The sequence below is a fragment of the Saimiri boliviensis genome, chromosome 14, assembly GCF_048565385.1.
Source record: "Saimiri boliviensis isolate mSaiBol1 chromosome 14, mSaiBol1.pri, whole genome shotgun sequence".
Lineage (NCBI taxonomy): Eukaryota > Metazoa > Chordata > Mammalia > Primates > Cebidae > Saimiri > Saimiri boliviensis.
In genome coordinates this window covers 12,617,560-12,636,145 of record NC_133462.1, presented here as the reverse complement: position 1 = coordinate 12,636,145, position 18,586 = coordinate 12,617,560, and the positions used below count along the sequence as shown (strand labels likewise).

Below are 18,586 nucleotides of genomic sequence, written 5' to 3'. Positions count from 1 at the left end.
GCTTAAAGCAGGCCACGCAGGCAAGCCCTCCTGCCCAACCGCTGGTAAGAGTCGCCCACCTGTGGGGCTTCAGGGCACTCAAGGTCCAGGCCCTGGCCAGGGGCTCAGGCTGTGGGGGGATAGGGACTGACTGGGTGCCTGGGGGGGGGGCTGGGAGTGGGCAGGGGACTGGCCCCTGGGGAGACTGCAGGCACAGGAGGGACTTCAGGAGGGTGCTACTGCCCATGCCGGCGCAACAAGGAGAAGGAACGCCCTGGCCTGGCTCTCGTCCTGGCCTCTTTCCTGACTTGGCCTCCTGGGCCATCGAGGCCCCCTCTTCACCCTTGCACCCCCTCCCTCCAGCCGCACACTCAGAGTCTGGAGACGCTGAACCTGGGCCACAACCCCATTGGGAACGAGGGTGTGCGGCACCTCAAGAACGGGCTCATCAGCAACCGCAGCGTGCTGCGCCTGGGGCTGGCCTCCACCAAGCTCACGTGCGAGGGTAGGGCACGGGGCCGGGACGGGTGTGGGCTGGTGGGTTTGGGGGACGGCCAGCCAGGTGTGGGGCCCATGGCCAGTCCCTGCGGTGCCCCCCCAGGCGCCGTGGCGGTGGCGGAGTTCATCGCTGAGAGCCCCCGCCTCCTGAGACTGGACCTTCGGGAGAACGAGATCAAGACAGGCGGGCTCATGGCACTGTCGTTGGCCCTCAAGGTGAACCACTCACTGCTGCGCCTGGACCTCGACCGTGAGCCCAAGAAGGAGGCGGTGAGCAGGGGCCTGCCCTGCGGCCCTGCGCGAGCAGGAGGGCGGGTGGAAGGCTGGGTGGCGGGGCGGCCTGAGATCCCTAGCCACGTGCTCCCACCACAGGTGAAGAGCTTCATCGAGACGCAGAAGGCGCTGCTGGCCGAGATCCAAAACGGCTGCAAGCGCAACTTGGTGCTGGCGCGGGAGCGGGAGGAGAAGGAGCAGCCGCAGCAGCTGTCGGCCTCCATGCCCGAGACCACCGCCACCGAGCCCCAGCCTGACGACGAGCCCGCTGCCGGGGTGCAGAACGGGGCCCCCAGCCCCGGACCCAGCCCGGACTCGGACTCAGACTCGGACTCGGATGGGGAGGATGAGGAGGAAGAGGACAGGGAGAGGGGCGAGACCCCCTGTCCTGCCCTGGTGCCCCCCATGGACTCCCTGGGCTCTGGGGACAGGAGTCCCCCAGGCAGCCCCTCCCTGCCCACTGAGCAGCGGATTTCTGTGTCCAGCCCGGGCCGGGGCCACAAGGTGTTTGTGGTGACCCGGGTGGAGAGCCCACCTGAGAGGGCAGAGCCCCCTGCGTCCCCTGGCCTGCCCTCTCCCCCACCTCCTCCTTCACCCCCTCCCTCCCCACCCACTTCACCTGCCCTACCCCCAGCTGGGGCCACTGACACCTGGAACACAGGGTCCTCCGAGCCTCAGCCACCACCAGAGCCGCCTCAGTCAGGGCCAGCGCTGCCCAACGGACTGAAGCCCGAGTTCGCCCTGGCACTGCCCCCAGAGCCGCCCCCGGGGCCTGAGGCCAAACAGGGCAGCTGCGGCCTGGAGCACGGTGAGAGGGGCCCTGGGGCAGATGACGAGGGGGCCCTGGGTGCTGTGTGACCCCAGGCAGGCCCCTGCCTGTTGTGGGCCTCCGTTTCTCCCTCTCTCAAAGGGTTCTTGCAGGGGCCAGGACAAGTGGGACTTAGTCCCCGGACTCCACCCTGCTTCCCTTGGACCCTGGGCGCTCTCCCTGGGTGGGCATGTAAGGTGTGCTGCCTTGAGCCTCATTGGCTCAGTGGGCCCCGGGATCTCCACAGGCCCCAAGTGTCTGGCTGGGGCTGGGCTGTGGGAACAGGTTGTATCTGCCCCACCCGGCTGACGGGGGCTGGCCCGTCCTCCCACGCAGAGCTGAGCTGCTCCAAGAACGAGAAGGAGCTCGAGGAGCTGCTTCTGGAAGCCAGTCAGGAATCCGGACAGGAGACACTGTGACACTTTAGGTGAGGGCAAGCCTGGGCCCCGGGGCGCTGGGGAGGGGCTGAGAGGACCCCTGGCTCTGACACTCTCTACCCCAATCTCTCCTCAAGTTCCCTTTTTCCAGTCGGTCTGCGATGAGCTGAGGCCAGAGCCATGAGAATCTGCTCGCCTTCCCCCCAGCCTTCCTGAGGCCCAGGATGCCAGGGGTGGGGGCCATTCTGGGGCCCCCCTCCGCCCACAGCAACACTACAAGGGGTGCAGGAGCTCTAGGGAGTGGCCCTCCCTATGCGACTCAAGCACTTCTATTCATGAGCCCACCACTGGAAGACTCTGGGGGGTGAATGGGAGGAGGGGGAGCAGGAGGAGGAGGAGGTCTCCAAGGACATCAGGCGCCTGTTCTGGAGGGGCCAGGCTTGCCCTGCGGAGGGCAGGGTTCCTGGGTGGTGGTGGGATGGTCCCCTGTGGCCCCAGGCACAGGGCTGGTGTGGGAGGGTCGGTGCGTGCTGGTGGTGGTTGAGATTCGCAGAACAGCCCCAGATGGTGCAGGCTGGGCAGGGTGGGGGGATGGGGGCAGAGGATCAGAGCTTTCTTTTTCTCAAGTGCAATAAATCTATCAGGGAGCTGGGGCGGGAGCAGCCGGCACTCCGGGACCCTGCTGTCCAGGCCACTGGAGGCTGCGCCCTGAGAGGCACTACAACCCATGGGGGGCGGGCGGCATGGGTATGGGTGAGGGTGGGCAGAGGGCTGGGGCTACTCCCGTCGGTGCAACTCTGTTCACACCTTTTCTAATAAACTGGGGCTGGGTTCACTTTGCCCGATGTCTGCTTCATGGGGATCCTGGGGGTGGCTGCTGCAGTGGGCTGGGTGGAGGCTGTCACAGTGTCTGGCAGGGCTCAGGAGGCTGACCAGGCATTGCTGTGTCTTCCCCCACAGTCCCCTCTTCTCTGTGTCCATGCTCCGGTGTCTCATACAGCCACCTCACAGCCAGGCCAGTTGACACCCATCCCTTCTGCACGGAGAGATGGGCCCCGAATTCCTCCCAGATTCAGGTCCAAGATCGCAGGATGCTGGATATGGTGGGGCTCTGCCAGCCACCTGTCCCTCAGTGGGAACAGATTTCAGGTCGTCCCTGCCCGCCCTGGTGTCATGCAGCTGGAGTGTGCCCAGGGCCAGGCCAGCACCAAGGAGCCTGTTGGGCAGCTTGTCCTTCACCAGCACGGGCCTGGGGTGCCACGGGGGGCTGTTGAGCGTTTCTGGGAGGTCTGTTTTCTCCCTTTAGGAAATGAGAGAGCAGGCTGGACATGGTGGCCCACACCTGTAATCCCAACACCACTTTGGGAGGCCGAGGTCGGGGGATCACTTGAACTCAGGAATTTGAGACCAGCCTAGGTAACATGGTGAAACCCCATCTCCACAGAAAATACTAAAATTAGCTGGGCATGGTGGCACACGCCTGTAGTCCCAGCTACTCAGGAGGCTAAGTTGGGAGGATCACTTGAACCCCGGAGGTTGAGGCTGCAGTGAGCTATGATTTATGATTACACGACTGCACTCCAGCCTGGGCGACAGCGTGAAACTCTGTCTCAAAAAAAGAAAATGAGGCCACCCACCCCCTTCTTTTCTATGTGGGAGGTTATCATGGATGAGGTGATGTGGTGAGGTCACAGGAAGCATTGCTGGCTGGAACCCTGGTGTCATTCAGCTTCTGGGCACACAAGGAGTCCGCTGCCCAGCCGCCCTGGCCTTAGTGCGGAACACCTCATGAAGCTGTTGCTGGTTTGCCGTTTGGTCCCATGCAGCTGTGAGTGTCCTAACTGCTCCCCAGGGCAGCTACGACCAAGACTGATTTGGGCGAGGGACTTAGGGCAGCTACACAGAACAGCAGCCAGCAGCACCCTTCTGTCCCTGTACCGCCAGCCTGTCCCCAGCTCTGCTAATGTTCCATGTGGCTGCAGGTGAAGGGGAAGAAGGGGCCCCCTCCTGGCTGTGGATCCAGCCCCTCTGGGTGAGGCTGGGGCATGTGAGGTGTTTGCTTCAAGGTACTGAGAGACTGCCGTCCTTTGCCTGGTTGGGGTCAGCACAGTGCCCCAAAGATCTTCGGAGGCCCTTGGTCAATATTAGCCTTTGCTCCTGGTCTCAGCCTCCATGGAGGCAGTTGTGTTGGGGTCTCACAAGCCCCTTGGCCGTCTGCCTTCCCACTCCAGGTGGGGTGGGCTAGGGGAGGAACAGGGGTCCTCTTCCCAGCCTGTCGCTTGATCCTTGCATTTGCTTTCACCAAATTGAGCTTGGGAGTGAGGAACTGAGCCTTTCCTACTGCTGGGGGTTGAATTGTGTCTCCCACAAAAAAAGACGTTAAAAGTCCTTATCTCCAGTACCCCAGAATGTGAGCTCACTTAGAAATAGGGTCTTTGCCGGGCGCGGTGGCTCACGCCTGTAATCCCAGCACTTTGGGAGGCCGAGGCAGGTGGATCACGAGGTCAAGAGATCGAGACCATCCCGGTCAACATGGTGAAACCCCGTCTTTACTAAAAATACAAAAAGTTAGCTGGGCATGGTGTTGCGTGCCCGTAATCCCAGCTACTCAGGAGGCTGAGGCAGGAGAATTGCCTGAACCCAGGAGGCGGAGGTTGCGGTGAGCCGAGATCGCGCCATTGCACTCCAGCCTGGGTAACAAGAGCGAAACTCCGTCTCAAAAAAAAAAAAAAAGGTCATTTGGGTGGGCCCTGCTCCAGTCTGCCTGATGTCCTTATTTTTTTATTTGTTTTTTTTTTTAATTTGTTTTATTTTTTTATTTGTTTGTTTTTATTTCTTGGGATAGAGTCACTCTTGCCCAGGCTAGAGTGCAACGGCACAATCTTGGTTCACTGCAACCTCCGCCTTGTGGGTTCTAGCAATTCTGTCTCAGCCTCCTGAGTAGCTGGGACTACAGGCCATGCCCAGCAGGTTTTTTTTGTTTGTTTGTTTGTTTTTGTTTTTTGTTTTTTTGTATTTTAGTAGAGATGGGGTTTCAACATGTTGACCGGGATGGTCTCGATCTCTTGACCTCGTGATCCTCGGCCACTGTACCCGGCCCCTGGTGTCCTTACCAAAAGGGGCATTTGGGCACAGGGAGACTGCCACAGGATGAAGACAGGACGGGGTGATGGCATTTGCAAGCCAGGGAGTGCAGAGATGGCCAGCAGCACACCAGGAGCGGGGAGCAGGCAGAGGGACCCCCTTCATCTGGAACTTGCAGCCTCCAGAAGCGAGAGATGATAGTTTGTTCTTCAAAGGCATGTGGTCTGTCAGACTGCGTTAGAGCAGCTGTAGGAACTGCAGCTGTATCAGGACACACCAGCCTGCAGTGCTCCTGATTTTCTGACTCAAAGGTCCCAGATCAAGGGCTGGAGGCTGAGAGGATCCCCCTTGCCGTCTTGTCTTCCCTTTCCCTTCAGCCACCCAAGTGTCACCCGAGCTTGTCATGTTTTGGTAGCCTTTGCTGAAGATGTAGGGGGTCTGTTTCATGGAGGATCTCCATGACCTAACACGGGAGATGCCTATCGTCACACGTGGATGTTCAGAGTGGCAGACAGCTGTTCACCAAGTTACTCCTGGACCCAGATCCCTTCCAAGCTCAGGGTGCTGTCGCTCCTCGGGGCCTCAGGGGTCCCAGCACCAGGTGGGCAGATGGGGGAGGGGAGTGAAGGGAAGCGTGCTCTGTAACACTGCCCGGAGAAAGCCATGCTCCCTTTCTGTTGGTGAGAACCGCTCCCATGGCCCACGCAGGCTCCAGTTCTCACAGCAGCTCCACGTGAAGATACTGTGGGCAACAGTTTGGCCGCTGCTTGGTACCACGTAACAGAAGCTGCAGCTTTGTTCTGTTTTTTTGAGACAGAGTCTCTGTCACCCACGCTGGAGTGCAGGCGCCATCTCTGCTCACTGCGACCTCTGCCTCCTGGTTTGAAGTGATCCTCCCGCCTCAGCCTCATGAGTAGCTGGGATTACAGGTGCGCACCACCACCCCCGGCTAATTGTCTTGTGATGGGGTTTCACCATGTTGGCCAGGCTGGTGCGGCTTTTTACTGAGTCATGGGGGGCCTCAGTCCCGTCCTCACCTCCACCCAAGTCTGCACATTAGCATCTCTCACAGCACCCACTCCTGGTAACAGGAGTGAAAATTTATTTTCAGCCTGGATTCCAGGTGGTAAGAAACAATCCCAAAGAAACTGGCTTAAGGGAGGCTAAAGGGATATATTGACCCTAATCGCACATCTACAGAAACACAGACTCAACGATGTCACGAGGCCCCATGCCTCTCCCTCTGAGGGCAGTGCTCCCTGACTGCTGGGAAACAGCTCCCAGGAGGTCCAGGCATATCCTACCAGCTTAGCCAGGCCAGGAATGAGAAACCTCTGCTCGCTTAGCTCCAGGGAAGATCACGGTGGGCTCCCACTGACCTGCATGCACTGGTGACACCATTGCTGTGCCCAGAGGACTCCGGTGCTGCAGCCAGACCTGGATGCCGTGGCCAGCCTTGGAGCTAAGGAACTGTGAGGTCAGTGACCCCAGCCCCATGGCCGGAGGGTGGGTGCCTTTGCAGAGCTCGAGTTCCTCAGGGACTGTTCCCTCTGCCAGCCTCAGGGCCCTGGCTCAGAAGTCTCAGCCTCATCCCAGGGCTATGTTCAGTGTTGGTCCCTGCGGCCCCTGCCCGCACATGCATGGGACTGGGCCAGGCACCCCAGGTCTTGAGCATGTGGCTGAACATTGGACCAATGAGGAGTCAGGAACTGCCCAGAGGAGTGACAGCCACCCACCAGCCCAGGGCTTTACCCAGAGGGAAGGTGGGAAGCCTTAGTGTAAGCCCTCCTGCCTGGCTGACTTGGGCCCTGTATCCTCATCTCTGCTCAACTTCCCTATCCTCATCAAGGGGCTGGTGCGGTAGTGTCAGGGACTAACCAGTGGCCCTTGGGTGGCCCTGGAGTGACTTGTAATGCAGGCATCTTGTGGACAGTTATTTATCTGGGGGAGGTTAGTGCCACCCACCCCAGTCAACTGAGGTGCCAATAAGATCTAATTAACCCATTACATTGAGGGTGGAGCCTTCCTGGGGGTGGAGCAGCCTGCTGAGTTCACTGAGGTCACCCTTGGAAATGCCAGCTCCTGCCCTGCTCACAGAGGGGCAGGCTAGGGCATGGGGACAAGGACTGGGATTCCCTGAGGCCTGGGCGCTCCATGTTGCCTTAGTCAACCCGGCCCATCTACCTGTCATCTCCCAGCTCTGCAGCTTCACCCGCCTCGCCCACCGCCCCCGCAGCCCCTCCTGCCACAGAGATGCCAGCTGAGGCGGCCAGCGTGGCTCAGAGGAGGAAGTGGGCTTGGCAGGACAGGGCAGGTCCTGGTGGCAGGATGGGGCAGGCCTGGTCCCTGGTCAGATCAGGATGTAACGACCAACTCAGGGCTCTCGACGCCTCTATTTGTTGCACGTATACCCTGAGTTCCTCACTGGTCCTTCTGCACCCGCTCTCACACTGACACTGGCTCACAGCCCCGCTCCTGGAAGCTATGTCCACGGCTCTGGCTCAGATTCACAGGCCTCATTGGGACCCTGGGCTGTGGCCCCAGTCCAGCCCCCTATTCCCCTATCTGGGCAGATGGAGAAGCCCTTGTCTCCTGCTGCCTGACAAGTCCTCCATTCAGGGCACACCTGGCCTGGACTCCCCTGGACAGAAGGGTGCTCAGGCCACTGGCCATGGCTTGTCCCGCATGGGCCAAGTCCCCAGCGTGGTGGCCTTCGCCGGCTTGCCCTGCGGCACGGCCCGATGGGGACGCCCTAGAGGCGCTGTTGGCCCGGTGGGCAGCGTGGGGGGCATCGCGGGCAGGGGATTTGGGCGGGCTGGGCGGCTTGAGCGTGCTGACGGCTCGGATGAGGCCCATGCGCCGGCGGATGGAGTGGTCCAGGTTGACCGTGCAGCGCAGCAGGCTCTGCGCCTCGGCCACGGTGAAGGGGAAGTCGGCGCCCAGGAAGCGCTCGAAGAGCTCGGGGTCACCGTCCAGGTCCAGCACATTCTGCAACGCCTTGGTCATGGTGTGCAGCTCGCGGCTGTTGTCGCGGAACACGTCCCAGAGGCGCGCGCGACCTTCTGGCGCGCCCCCGGTCTGCTGCCGGTCCTCCAGGCACTGCAGCGCCCAGCTCAGGCGGCACGGCCACTGGTTGGCGAGCACCACCCACGCCACCGCCTGGCGCGGCGTGGGGCCCCCGAAGTCACCCTGCTGCTGCTGCTGCTGCAGCAGGCGCACGGTGATGGGCACGGTGTTGACGATGCGCCGCATGGACACCACGTTGTCGGGCACGTACTCGTAGAGGCAGTCGCGCTCGTCGTGCAGGCAGAAGAGCGCCTCCTGGATGCGCCGCGCCGCCTCCGCGTCGATGCGGCCCTGTCCGCGCTCGGGCCCCACCTGCGTCTGCACCGCCAGCAGCTGCGCACTCTCGCCCCCGCCGCCCCCAGCGGCCCCCGGCTTGCGCGTGATCTCGCGATACAGCAGGTCGTCGCGGCTCTGCACGGCGTCGTGCAGGAACTGCAGCTTGGTGCGGCGGCCCATGATGGGCACGGAGAAGGGCAGCGTGACCGTGCGGTTGAGGAAGAGGTAGCCGTTGTCGGCGGTGCCCTTCATGTTGCCCGCGCTCTCCAGGCACGCGGCCAGGATGCTGGGGTCCACGACCAGGATGAAGATGAAGGGCGCGTGGCTGTCGGACAGCAGCGTGTTGATGGCGTTGAGCACGCCCACCACGCGCTCCGGGTAGCACGTGTCCAGCCCGGTGACCTCCAGCACCACGCGCAGCCGGCGCCGCTGGTAGATTTCCAGGAAGGACAGGAAGTCGGTGAGCAGCTCCACCTCCTTCTTCACCTCGCACATGAAGCCCAGCTGGCTGCCGAACTTCTCGCGCGACACCAGCCGCTCGATCTTCTTGCGCTGGCTCACGAACAGATGCTTGCCCACCGAGTACACGGCCATGAGCAGCCCCGAGCCCGACAGCGTGGTGGCCGCGCCGCCGAACACCTTGAGCAGGCTGCCGCTCGGACTGCCGTGGCCCGGCGCGTGGCCGCCCAGGGACAGGTAGAGCAGCCCCACGCCCAGGCCCAGCGCCGCCAGCAGCACCAGCAGCCCCAGGCACACGCGGCGCCGGCAGTGCCACTCATTGTGGCAGCACCCCTGCCTGGTGGCCGGCTTGTTGCCCAGCACCGAGTACACGCTGAAGGGCAGCGCGCCGTAGTGGTGGCGGATGCCCTCGCACAGTGTGGTCACCAGGCCGGCCCACAGCTTGTCGGTGCCCGCGTACTGCCAGGCGCTAAAGCGGATGAAGAGGAACTGCACGTTCCTGCGCCGCAGGTGCACCTCGGTGATGATGGGCTGCAGGAACACCAGGTACCACAGCAGCTGCGGGACGCCCCAGCCGCTCACGGCGCGCGGTCGCCACTGCACGTGCTGCAGCTCCTCGCTCTCGCGTTGCGCCGCCTCCTGCTGCATCAGCGCTGCGGGAAGGGAGCCCGGGAGCAGCGTGAGCCACAGACCCGCCGGGGCGGGCGGGGCCTAGACGGGGCGGGGCGCTCCTGGATAGACTGGGAGGGCCCAGCAGAGGTCCGGGCTGGAAGGGAGCGCGTGGGAGCCGCAGACCCGCCGGGGTGGGCGGGGCCGGGAAGGGGCCTAGCACCGGCGGAGCAGGGCGCCCCTGGAGAGGCGAGGGGCAGGAAGGGAGCCGCGGCCACTCCTTAAAGAGCTAGAAGTGGGTGCACAAGGCGGTGCGTGGAGAGGCCTGGAGCCAGGCCTGGACCGGAAGCGGTTTGAAGGCCTGGCTTGGGGGTCCGGATGGGCAGAGGTAGAGCAGGCAAAGGAGAGAGGATGGGAGGGCGCAAAAAGGGACACGAGGAAGAGGCAGGGCTGGGCAAGGGATCGAGGGTGTGGAGGGCTCTAGGAAGGTTCTGAGAGTGAAGTAGGGCATAAGTGGTCGGTCTAAGGGATGAATGAATGAGATGCTGAGAACCAGCTATGCTAGGCAGCAGGATACAGCCTTGGTCTTATCTTCCTGACTTACTGATGCTCCTCCAGGAAGCCCTCCCTGGTCCCCAGGCTGGGTCGGGGGCCCTCAGCCATTCCCACTCTGGGTCATCACTGTCTGAGGATAAGTCTCTCTCCCCTGCTGCTGTGAGCCGGAAGGGTGGGGTCCTGCCTGTCTTGGTCACCACTCTGTACCCTGGGCACCAGCTGGGGGAATGCCTGAACAATGGATCTTGAGAAATCTGAGGTCAGGAAGTGACCGGACCCGAGTGTCTGCGGCACCCGCAGGAGTAGGGACTCCATCATGCTGGCTCTCTGCTCCTTATAGCCTCATCTTTTCTCCTCCTGGGAGCCTGTTTGTTCCTCTGTGACAACAGGGGGCAGGACAGTGAGCTCTCAGTGGGCACCACAGGAATGAAAGGCTGTTGGGCCTGCACCGGGGCTGGGCACATGGAGGAGGAACGCCAGACTCGGCCTCTCTGGCTGCACATGGGGATGAAGTCTGAGCTCCAGCAAGGCCTGATCCAGATCAAAACTGCTGGGGAGGCTGGGTGCAGTGGTTCTTGCCTGTAATCTCAACACTTTTGGGGAGGCTGAAGTGGGCAGATCACATGAGGTTAGAAGTTCAAGACCAGCCTGCCCAACACGGTGAAACCCCATCTCTACTAAAAATTAGCCAGGCGTGGTGGCAGGCACCTGTAGTTCCAGCTACTTGGGAGGCTGAGGCAGAATTGCTTGAACCCGGGAGTGAAGGTTACATTACTGCACCCCAGCCTGGATGACAGAGCGAGACTCTGTCTCAAAGAAAAAAAAAAAAAAAAGACTGGTCCGGTTTGGGTGGCTCACACCTGTAATCCCAGCACTTTGGGAGGCCAAGGAGGGAAGATCACAAGGTCATGAGTTCAAGACCAGCCTGACCGACATGGTGAAACCGCATCTCTACTAAAAACACAAAAAAATTAGCCAGGTATGGTGGCACATGCCTGTAATCCCAGCTACTCAGGAGGCTGAGGCCAGCCTGGGCAACAGAGTGAGACTCCGTCTCAAAAAAAAAAAAAAAGCTGCTGGGGAACCTTGCAGTTTCCAGCTCGTGTCTTCAATTAGCATCTGTCTGTCAGGTGACCACTAGGCCCTAGGAGATGGGTCTGGGGGGCACAGAGGCTGGAAGGGCCTTGGCAGGAGCCTGCGACCTCAATAAAGACTCTGGGCTTTCTCTCTCACGTGCTGGGGAGCATGGGAGGCGCTGAGCATAGGAGGGACAGTACCAGACCTGTCTAGAGTTTTTGGAGTGGATTTGGTGGTGGAGGCAGGAAAGGGTAAGACTTGGAGGTGGTCGGGAGGCCAGGGGAGCAGAGCCTGGGGTACAGGCATGGGCTTGGGGAGGGCCTGGGCTGGGGCAGGCTGGCCACAGGGATTGGGGGATGTGGGAGAAGCCTGGAGCTGGGCGGGCACCAGAGGCCCCGTTTCTCATCCTCCCCACAGTGAACACACAGCTCCTCACCCGTGATCTTGTCCAGCATCATGTGCAGGCGGCAGCCAAAGGGAGCGTAGAAACCCACGGTCACAGGGACGGGCACGTGGCAGAGTGTCTTGGCCAGGCAGCTGCAGTAGACGTCATCCTCTGTTAGGATGTCTGGTGGGTGAGGGTGGGGACACTGAGTCAGGCGGCTGGCCAGGCATCACCCTCCTCCCATCTGCCCTCCACAGCCACCACCATTGGCCTCTCCCTGGCACCCCATGCTAAGGGGACTCAGGTCAAACCCTGCAGTGGAGGGTTCTGTGGCCACCAGCGGCCTCCACCTCCAGAGCCAGACATGCCCCTTTGGGTCCCACCAGGCTGAGGCTGCAGGAAGTCAGCTTTCCCGGCCCCAGGTGACCAGGCTTGCTTGGTCACCCACCTATGATACCCCCCAACCCAGAAAACCCCAAAGGCCCTTATTTGGGATCTGAGGCCGTGGGATGCTGAGACAGCAGTTTCCACCGTCAGCAGGACCCCGGGCCACTCCTGCCTGCTCTGCTGGCCCAGCCCCAGCATGGAGAGGCCCTGACTGCCGGCTCCTCTCAGCTTCTGTCCATCCCGTACCTGACCCCATGCCCGCAAGACACTAATCCCACCTGACCCCAGGCTTGGGAGAGAGATGACCAGACTGAAGCTCCAGTCCCGGCCCCATCGCCTTTTTCTGCAGACTCCAGGGAGAGCCACCTCTGAGAGGCTCAGTTCCCTCTGAAGAGTGGGGCGGCAGAGATGCCGGGTAGTGGGGATGCTAAGGGGTCTGGCTGGCACCAGGCCCTCGGTCAATGCCGTGGTCTCCAGTAGGGAACCAGGCACTGGCACTATAGCACCCACTCTGCAGAGGGTACCCTGTCCCGACTGAGTATTGCTTCTCAGACCTGGAAATGGGGTCTCAAAAAGATAGGGTTCAGTTTTGGGAGGTACATGGGGCCCGCCTTGCGGTGCACAGTGAGGGCAACACGGCCACTTTCAGAGAGGCCTGAGGGGCCATGGGAAACGGGCCACGCCTGGCAGCAGAGCCAGGAGGCCAAGAGGAAGACTCGGGTAGGTCTCCTGAGGTGTGTGCTGGGCGGGCCTGATTCCAGCTCTGCCAGATCACTGGGCGGCCCCACCTCATCCAGCCTCTGTTTCCCTGTGTGTGAAATGGACATCACAGCCCTGAGGCTCGGGTGACAAGGCCTTGCCCAACCTAGAGTCCTGTTGAGTCCCTCCTGCTCCACTTTCAAGCCAGACCTAGAAACCAGCTAGCTGTGTCTCCATCTCTGCTGCCCCCGCCCCAGCCAGGCCGCCAGCGCCTCTGGCCTGGATTCTCATAATCTCCTCCTCCTCCAGCCCATTCTCCTGGGGATCAGCTCACGTGCCTCCTCAGCTCCAAGGCCTCCTGTGGCTCCTGCCTCCTTTAGGGAGAAATCCCAAGTGCTGGCTCCTTGCTGGGTGGGAACATGCCTCCCCAGGGCCTCTGCGCAAACGTTGCCTTGATGAGGCTCACCCTGACGACCCTATTTAATCTGCAAACCTGACCTCCCCCATCTCCTCCCCTTGCTTTATTTTTTCCTAGTGTGGTTGTCACTGGGTGGCATATTTTTAGAGGTAAGGTCTTGCTCTGTCACCCAGGATGGAGTGCAGTGGCACAATTATAGCTGACTGCAGCCTTGAACTCCTGGGCTCAAGGGATCCTCCTGCCTCAGCCACCCATGTGGCTGGGACCACAGCCATGCACCACTACGCTGGCTAATTTTTATTTTATTTTTTATAGAGATAGGGCCTCACTATGCTGCCCAGGCTGGTCTGGAACTCCTGGCCTCAAGTGATCCTCCAGCCTCAGCCTCCCAAACTACTGGGATTACAGGTGTCAGCCAGTGCACCCAACCACACTTTTTCTTATTTTTTTTTTTTTGAGATGGAGTCTCGCTCTGTTGCCCAGGCTGGAGTACAGTGGTGTGATCTTGGTTCACTGCAGCCTCCAGAATCACTCCCAGGTTCAAGTGATTCTCCTGCCTCAGCCTCCTAAGTAGCTGGGACTAGAGGCACCCACCACCATGCCCAGCTAATTTTTGTTCTTTTTTTTTTTGTTTTGAGATGGAGTTTCGCTCTTGTTACCCAGGCTGGAGTGCAATGGCGCGATCTCGGCTCACCGCAACCTCCGCCTCCTGGGTTCAAGCAATTCTCCTGCCTCAGCCTCCTGAGTAGCTGGGATTACAGGCACGTGCCACGATGCCCAGCTAATTTTTTGTATTTTTAGTAGAGATGGGGTTTCACCATGTTGACCAGGATGGTCTCGATCTCTCGACCTCGTGATCCACCCGCCTCGGCCTCCCAAAGTGCTGGGATTACAGGCTTGAGCCACCGCGCCCGGCCATTTTTGTTCTTTTAGTAGGGACAGGTTGTACCATGTTGCCCAGGCTGGTCTCGAACCTCTGACCTCCAGCGATCCACCTGCTTTGTCCTCCCAAAGTGCTGGGATTACAGGCGTGAGCCACCGTGCCTGGGCTCCCAGCCACACTTTTAAACTTAATCTTTCCTGTACCCGCTCCCGGCTGCAATACAATGTGAGCCCCATTAAGACAGAGATGTCTGTTGATCCTGCTCCCCACTGTGCCCCCAGAATGGCCTGGCACGCTCAGGGTGCTGGATACCTAGTCATGGCGTGAATGAGGGAGTGGGTCCTCCTGTTGCTGACCTTTGTTCTTGCTCCCCAGGCCACTCCCTAGCTCTGTCTCCCCCACCCCAGAGCCGCCAACAAGCCAGGGCTCGCCATCCCTGCCCCATGTCCCCTGTAGCCTGCTGGGCCAGAGGAGGTGGCTGAGAAGAGACCAGAGCACAGCCAGGGTGTCAGCAGAGGGAGAGGGGGAATGAGAGGGAGGCCTTCGCTGCCTGGCCCAGGATGGAGGCGCCGGGACAGGCCTGGCCTGGAAGCCTTAGACCCCGACAGGCAAAGCAGAGGCAGCCGGCCTGAGCCCCAGGGCCAGGGATGCACCACCCCCGGACAGGGACCAGGGTGTGGATGAAGAAGGCAGGTGCAAGGGGAGCGGGCACGGAGCCCCCAGGAAGGCCAGGGTGAGCACCGGAGCTGTAGGTGAAGGAGCCGCAGGCCGCCGGGGCGGGCAGGGGACGGGCATCAGTGGGCTCGCTGGGCTCCAGGAGGACGCTGGCCGCGGAGCGTAGGGCTGTTCCGCTGCTGGCCGTGGCGAGTGCTGTGGTGGCTAAGGGGGGCGCCTGGGGGGCGCCGGCTGGTCCCCTGGGGACAGTGGAGGTTGCAGGCAGCCCCTTCTGGGCTCTGTGAATGGGGCAGAGCCGCTGCCGCATGGGGCTGGGAGGTGGGGGCTGGGGCTGCCACTGCTTCTGCTGGACGGAGGGTGGGGGGCCCCGGCGCCAGCCACTGCCACCTGCTCGGTGGCTGTGGTAGGCCAGCTGCCAGTGTGACTGGGGGGAAGGCCGACAGGGCCCGTGGGCTCGGAGGGCTGCTGAGTCCTGGCGCCGCGGATGACAGCATCCTGGAAGGAAGGAAGTGGGGGTGACTGGGCCTCCGGGGGGCACCGGCACGAGCCAGATCCAGTCTTCAGGTAGAACCCGGGGGCCGGAGTATTCTTGGGAGCCCCGGAGACCCCTCAGAAAGTCAGATCATATGAGGGGGAGATACGGGCAGGGGAGGGGCCCGGGGTCTGTGCTGTCCCATGGGTGGGAGCGGGGAAGGTGCCAGGTTTGGGCTTCAGTCAGGGGCCAGAGAGACGCCTGAGGCTCCGCTTCGGTGGAGGCGGGTGCCAGCCACTCCAGATTCCGGGATCCCTGGGGCGTGCGCGCAGTGCAGGGGTCAGGGAAACTGAGAGGATCCACTGGGAGCTGGCCTGGCTGACCCAGGAAGGCCAGGGTGATGGGTGGAGGCCGTGGAGAGCGATAGGCCAGGGATTGGGAAGCGGGGTGTCCCTTGTCCCCAGCTCAGGCCAGGGTGGCAGGAAGGGTGGTGACCTGGGAAGCTCCGGCCCTGAGGAGGCTGAATCAGCCCCAGTGGAAGGGCGCTACCCCCTCCCCGCCCTGAGCAAGAGCACCTGTGGCCGCCACCAGAAACTGGGTCCAGCCTCATCCAGACAGGTTCAGTGTGGGGGCTCCCTCCAGGCTGGGGGCTGCCCACATAGGCCTGGGGGTTTGGGGAGGGAAGGGCAGGCCGAGCGGCCCCCAGCTTCCATCTCCAGCCCGGGCTCCTATCTTTGGGACCCCAGGCCCTGTGATCCCGCTCCTGGGTCCTGACCTCCACTCCACTAGGCAGATGCCTCTTGGGGGAGCGCTGGTGGCCCCCCTTCTGTTCCTCCACTCCAGCTCCCTCACAGGCCTCTGCCAGCCATCACCCACCCCCAAACTGAGCCCGTACCTTTTTGGTGCCCCAACTCTGGGTCCCAGAAGTAGTGCCCGCTAGGGGTCTGGGCGTCCTTGGCGAAGTGAACTTTGTAATGCTTGTGCATGGCGGCTGGGCAGCTGGGCGCTGGGGGCCTGCTTCTGGGGCAGGAGGGAGCGCCCAAGCTCAGCGTAGCCTCTGGGGCACCAACAGCAGAGAGCTGAGGGCAGGGTCCCTGGCCTGCCTGACAGCGTGGACAGGGGATAGGCCAGGTCCCGGGTGCTGGGTTCCTAGGTCACTTAAGAGGAGGCGACAGAGGTAGCCTTCAGGGTAGAGTGAGAGGCAGGATGAGGAAGGACGGCCAGAGAAGGGGACAGAGGACAGCTTCGGGGAGCTAGGGGCTAATTTGAGGCTGCGCGTCTGGGAGCCCCTGGGAGTTTCTAAGGCCAGGACACTGGGGAGGGCTAAGCAGAGGTGGTCTGGGGAAATAGGGGGTCCAGGGTGGTGGCTGAGTGACACAGGGGTGATTAAGGTGTAGGGCGCTGTGGGAGGCTGGCACGCTTTGGAGGGACACGGAGCAAGTGCGGTGAGCTGGGGAGCAGCTAAGAAGCAGGGTAAAGGAAAACAGAGCTGGGTACCTGTGGGGACTGAAGGATGCCGTGGAGGGGGGATTGTCGGGGAGCAGTGAAACTGCAGCGGTCCAATTTGGGGAGAGGCTCAGCAAACTCGAGCGCGATGGGTGTATGGAGTTTCAAACATGAAGAGCCAAAAGCAGGACTGGGAAGGATGCTGGGTGGGGGACAGGGACAGGCTGAGGGGCAGTTGAAATTGGGGTGCTGAGGGTCGGGGACCTGCTCGCCACTCCCCACCCCCCGTCCCAGGTCCCCTCGTACCTGATGCACCGCGGCCTCACGGCCCCAGCTGCCTGCCCCGTGAGCTGCTGCCAGCTGGGACTGTCAGCGCAGGCCCATCCAGAGGGAAGCCCCAGCCCAGCGCCCGCCCGACCGGTTTGCCCGCCTGTCCCCACCCCTTCCGTAGCGCCCGCCTGTCCCAGTGTTCTCTGCTCTCGAGGACGGGGCTCGGACTGGACTCCGTCTTGTGCCCCTGTCCCTGGTCGGGGATGAGATGCAGCCCGCAGTGCTGAGTCTCCTCAAGGCAGCCACGGGTCCGGGCGCTTCTGCTGCGGGGGACGAGGAGTTGGGATAGGGACGGAGTCCGGCTCAGAGGCCAGCTCCTCTGTTGCCCAGCTATGTGACCCTGGGCACGTGACTTCACTCTCTGCACCTCGGCTTCCTCACTGCTGAGTGGGTACCTGCCTCTCATGGTTGTCTGGAGGGAGGCACCGGGTGGGAGTCGCGGGCTCAGGGCCTGGTGCGCCTGACCGGGGCCGTGCTGACCCATTCACCTGGCGCTGCTCTAAAGCGACGTCCACAGGACAAAGGGAGCAGCACACACACCAAGGCCTCTTCCTCACCACCATCTAGGGGGCCAGCTGTGATGCCCGCTTCCCAGATGAGGACACTGAGGCCCAGAGAAGTGAAGTCCTTGGGCCCAGGGCACACGAAGGCAGAGCGGGGGTTTGGAAACAGGCAGTGGCTGCTACTCCCAGGCTCGCTAAGCTGTCTCCTGCCTTTGGGGCCAGTGACTCTCCACAGACGCCCTCTGAGAGGTGAGGGCCAGAGAGAGCCTGGCAGGAGATGCCCTGGAGACCCCTTGGCTCTCCGGGGCCGACTCCGAGGCTGCTGGTGTGATGGGGTCAACAGTCCCTTCCCTGAGAGCCAGGGCGCTCTGATGCGGATGGGGGAGGCAGCCCCGGAACAGTGCCCAGGACAAGGTAAAGGGAACCCACCTGGCCCTGGGTTCTACCCGGGTGAGCAAACTCTGCTCCCTATGGCCGGAACCAGGGCCCTTCCTGCTACCTGGGATGGGACCGGCTCTGTCTCTTCCCCCACCCCTCACACTGGCTGCTCTGGGAAGGTCCCCCCTGGCCCACCAGGAGGGCGGGGCTGGTGTCTGTGGTGGGCTTCCAAGTCAAGCCCCAACTGCCCACCCCAGCACGAAGCCTGGCCCAAGGTAACAATGAGACACCCGGCCAGGAAGCTGCTAGACACTAGGGGGAGCCGGAGTTTGGGGAGCAGGCCAGGCAGGGGCCGCACTGCAGTGGCAGATGCAAGTCAGGACCCCGCTCAGCCAGGTAGGCTGGGAAGGGGTGACTCAAGTAGGGGCTGATGGGGTGACTGGACCCCACTCTACAGGGGAGTGTCTTCGGCAAGGGGACCGTTTCTCATTGCATTTGGGTTTCACCCCCAGCCTCAGTTGGCAGCTCTGAGGCGGGGCACTTACCCATGTGAGGCGGTGGGTGGCGAAGCCCAGGTATCCCCAGATGCTAGAGATGGGAGCACGGCAGGAGGGGGCAGTGTAAGGGCCACTCTGCCCAAGGACGGGCATCAGGAGTGGGTAGGAGCCACATGTGTGCATGAGGGTGCCTGCCTCCCCCCACCCCCGGCCCACCCCTGCCTGCACTCCAGGGGCCCCCAGCCCTGCTCCCCAGGAAGACGCTCTGTTCCATATACGTTGCTGGGCAGAGGGCAGCCCCAGACTTGTCGACTCGGCAGAGATGCTAACAAGGCCGCCTGTGCCGGGGGCCAGCATCCCTCTGCCAGGAGTTCAGGGAGGGAGGGAGCGGAGGCGGGCCTGGCAGGGGAGGGTCTGAAGGGCATGGGGGCCAGAGAGGGTGCCCACTCCCC

General features: G+C 62.1%; 2 protein-coding genes across 6 annotated transcripts in view; one reads left to right on the top strand and one right to left on the bottom strand.

Moving 5' to 3' along the window:
• PPP1R37 (protein phosphatase 1 regulatory subunit 37) overlaps positions 1-2,775 on the top strand; it is a 54,632-nt gene extending 51,857 nt beyond the window's left edge. Inside the window, exons 9-13 of the mRNA XM_039467126.2 lie at positions 343-484; positions 581-747; positions 850-1,558; positions 1,895-1,985; positions 2,073-2,775. Of these exons, the coding sequence (XP_039323060.1) occupies positions 343-484; positions 581-747; positions 850-1,558; positions 1,895-1,977 (1,101 nt within the window). The 3' untranslated portion in view covers positions 1,978-1,985; positions 2,073-2,775. The remainder of the gene's footprint in view (positions 1-342; positions 485-580; positions 748-849; positions 1,559-1,894; positions 1,986-2,072) is intronic.
• A 4,167-nt stretch (positions 2,776-6,942) lies between these two features.
• NKPD1 (NTPase KAP family P-loop domain containing 1) lies at positions 6,943-18,551 on the bottom strand. 5 transcript variants are annotated; one of them, XM_039467127.2, is made up of 5 exons: positions 18,183-18,551; positions 15,876-17,019; positions 14,575-15,003; positions 11,498-11,629; positions 6,943-9,473 (listed from the first exon to the last, which is right to left on the bottom strand). In XM_039467127.2, exons 2-5 carry the CDS (start codon positions 15,964-15,966, stop codon positions 7,573-7,575), a joined length of 2,553 nt encoding a protein of 850 aa, XP_039323061.1. In that variant the 5' UTR covers positions 15,967-17,019; positions 18,183-18,551; the 3' UTR covers positions 6,943-7,572. The 5 variants fall into 5 exon arrangements, with proteins under 5 accessions (XP_039323061.1, XP_074242287.1, XP_074242286.1 ...); XM_074386186.1 differs by lacking the exon at positions 18,183-18,551 and having other exon boundaries at positions 15,876-16,000; positions 16,478-17,780; XM_074386185.1 differs by lacking the exon at positions 18,183-18,551 and having other exon boundaries at positions 15,876-16,628; positions 16,733-17,780.
• Positions 18,552-18,586: the final 35 nt, after the last annotated feature.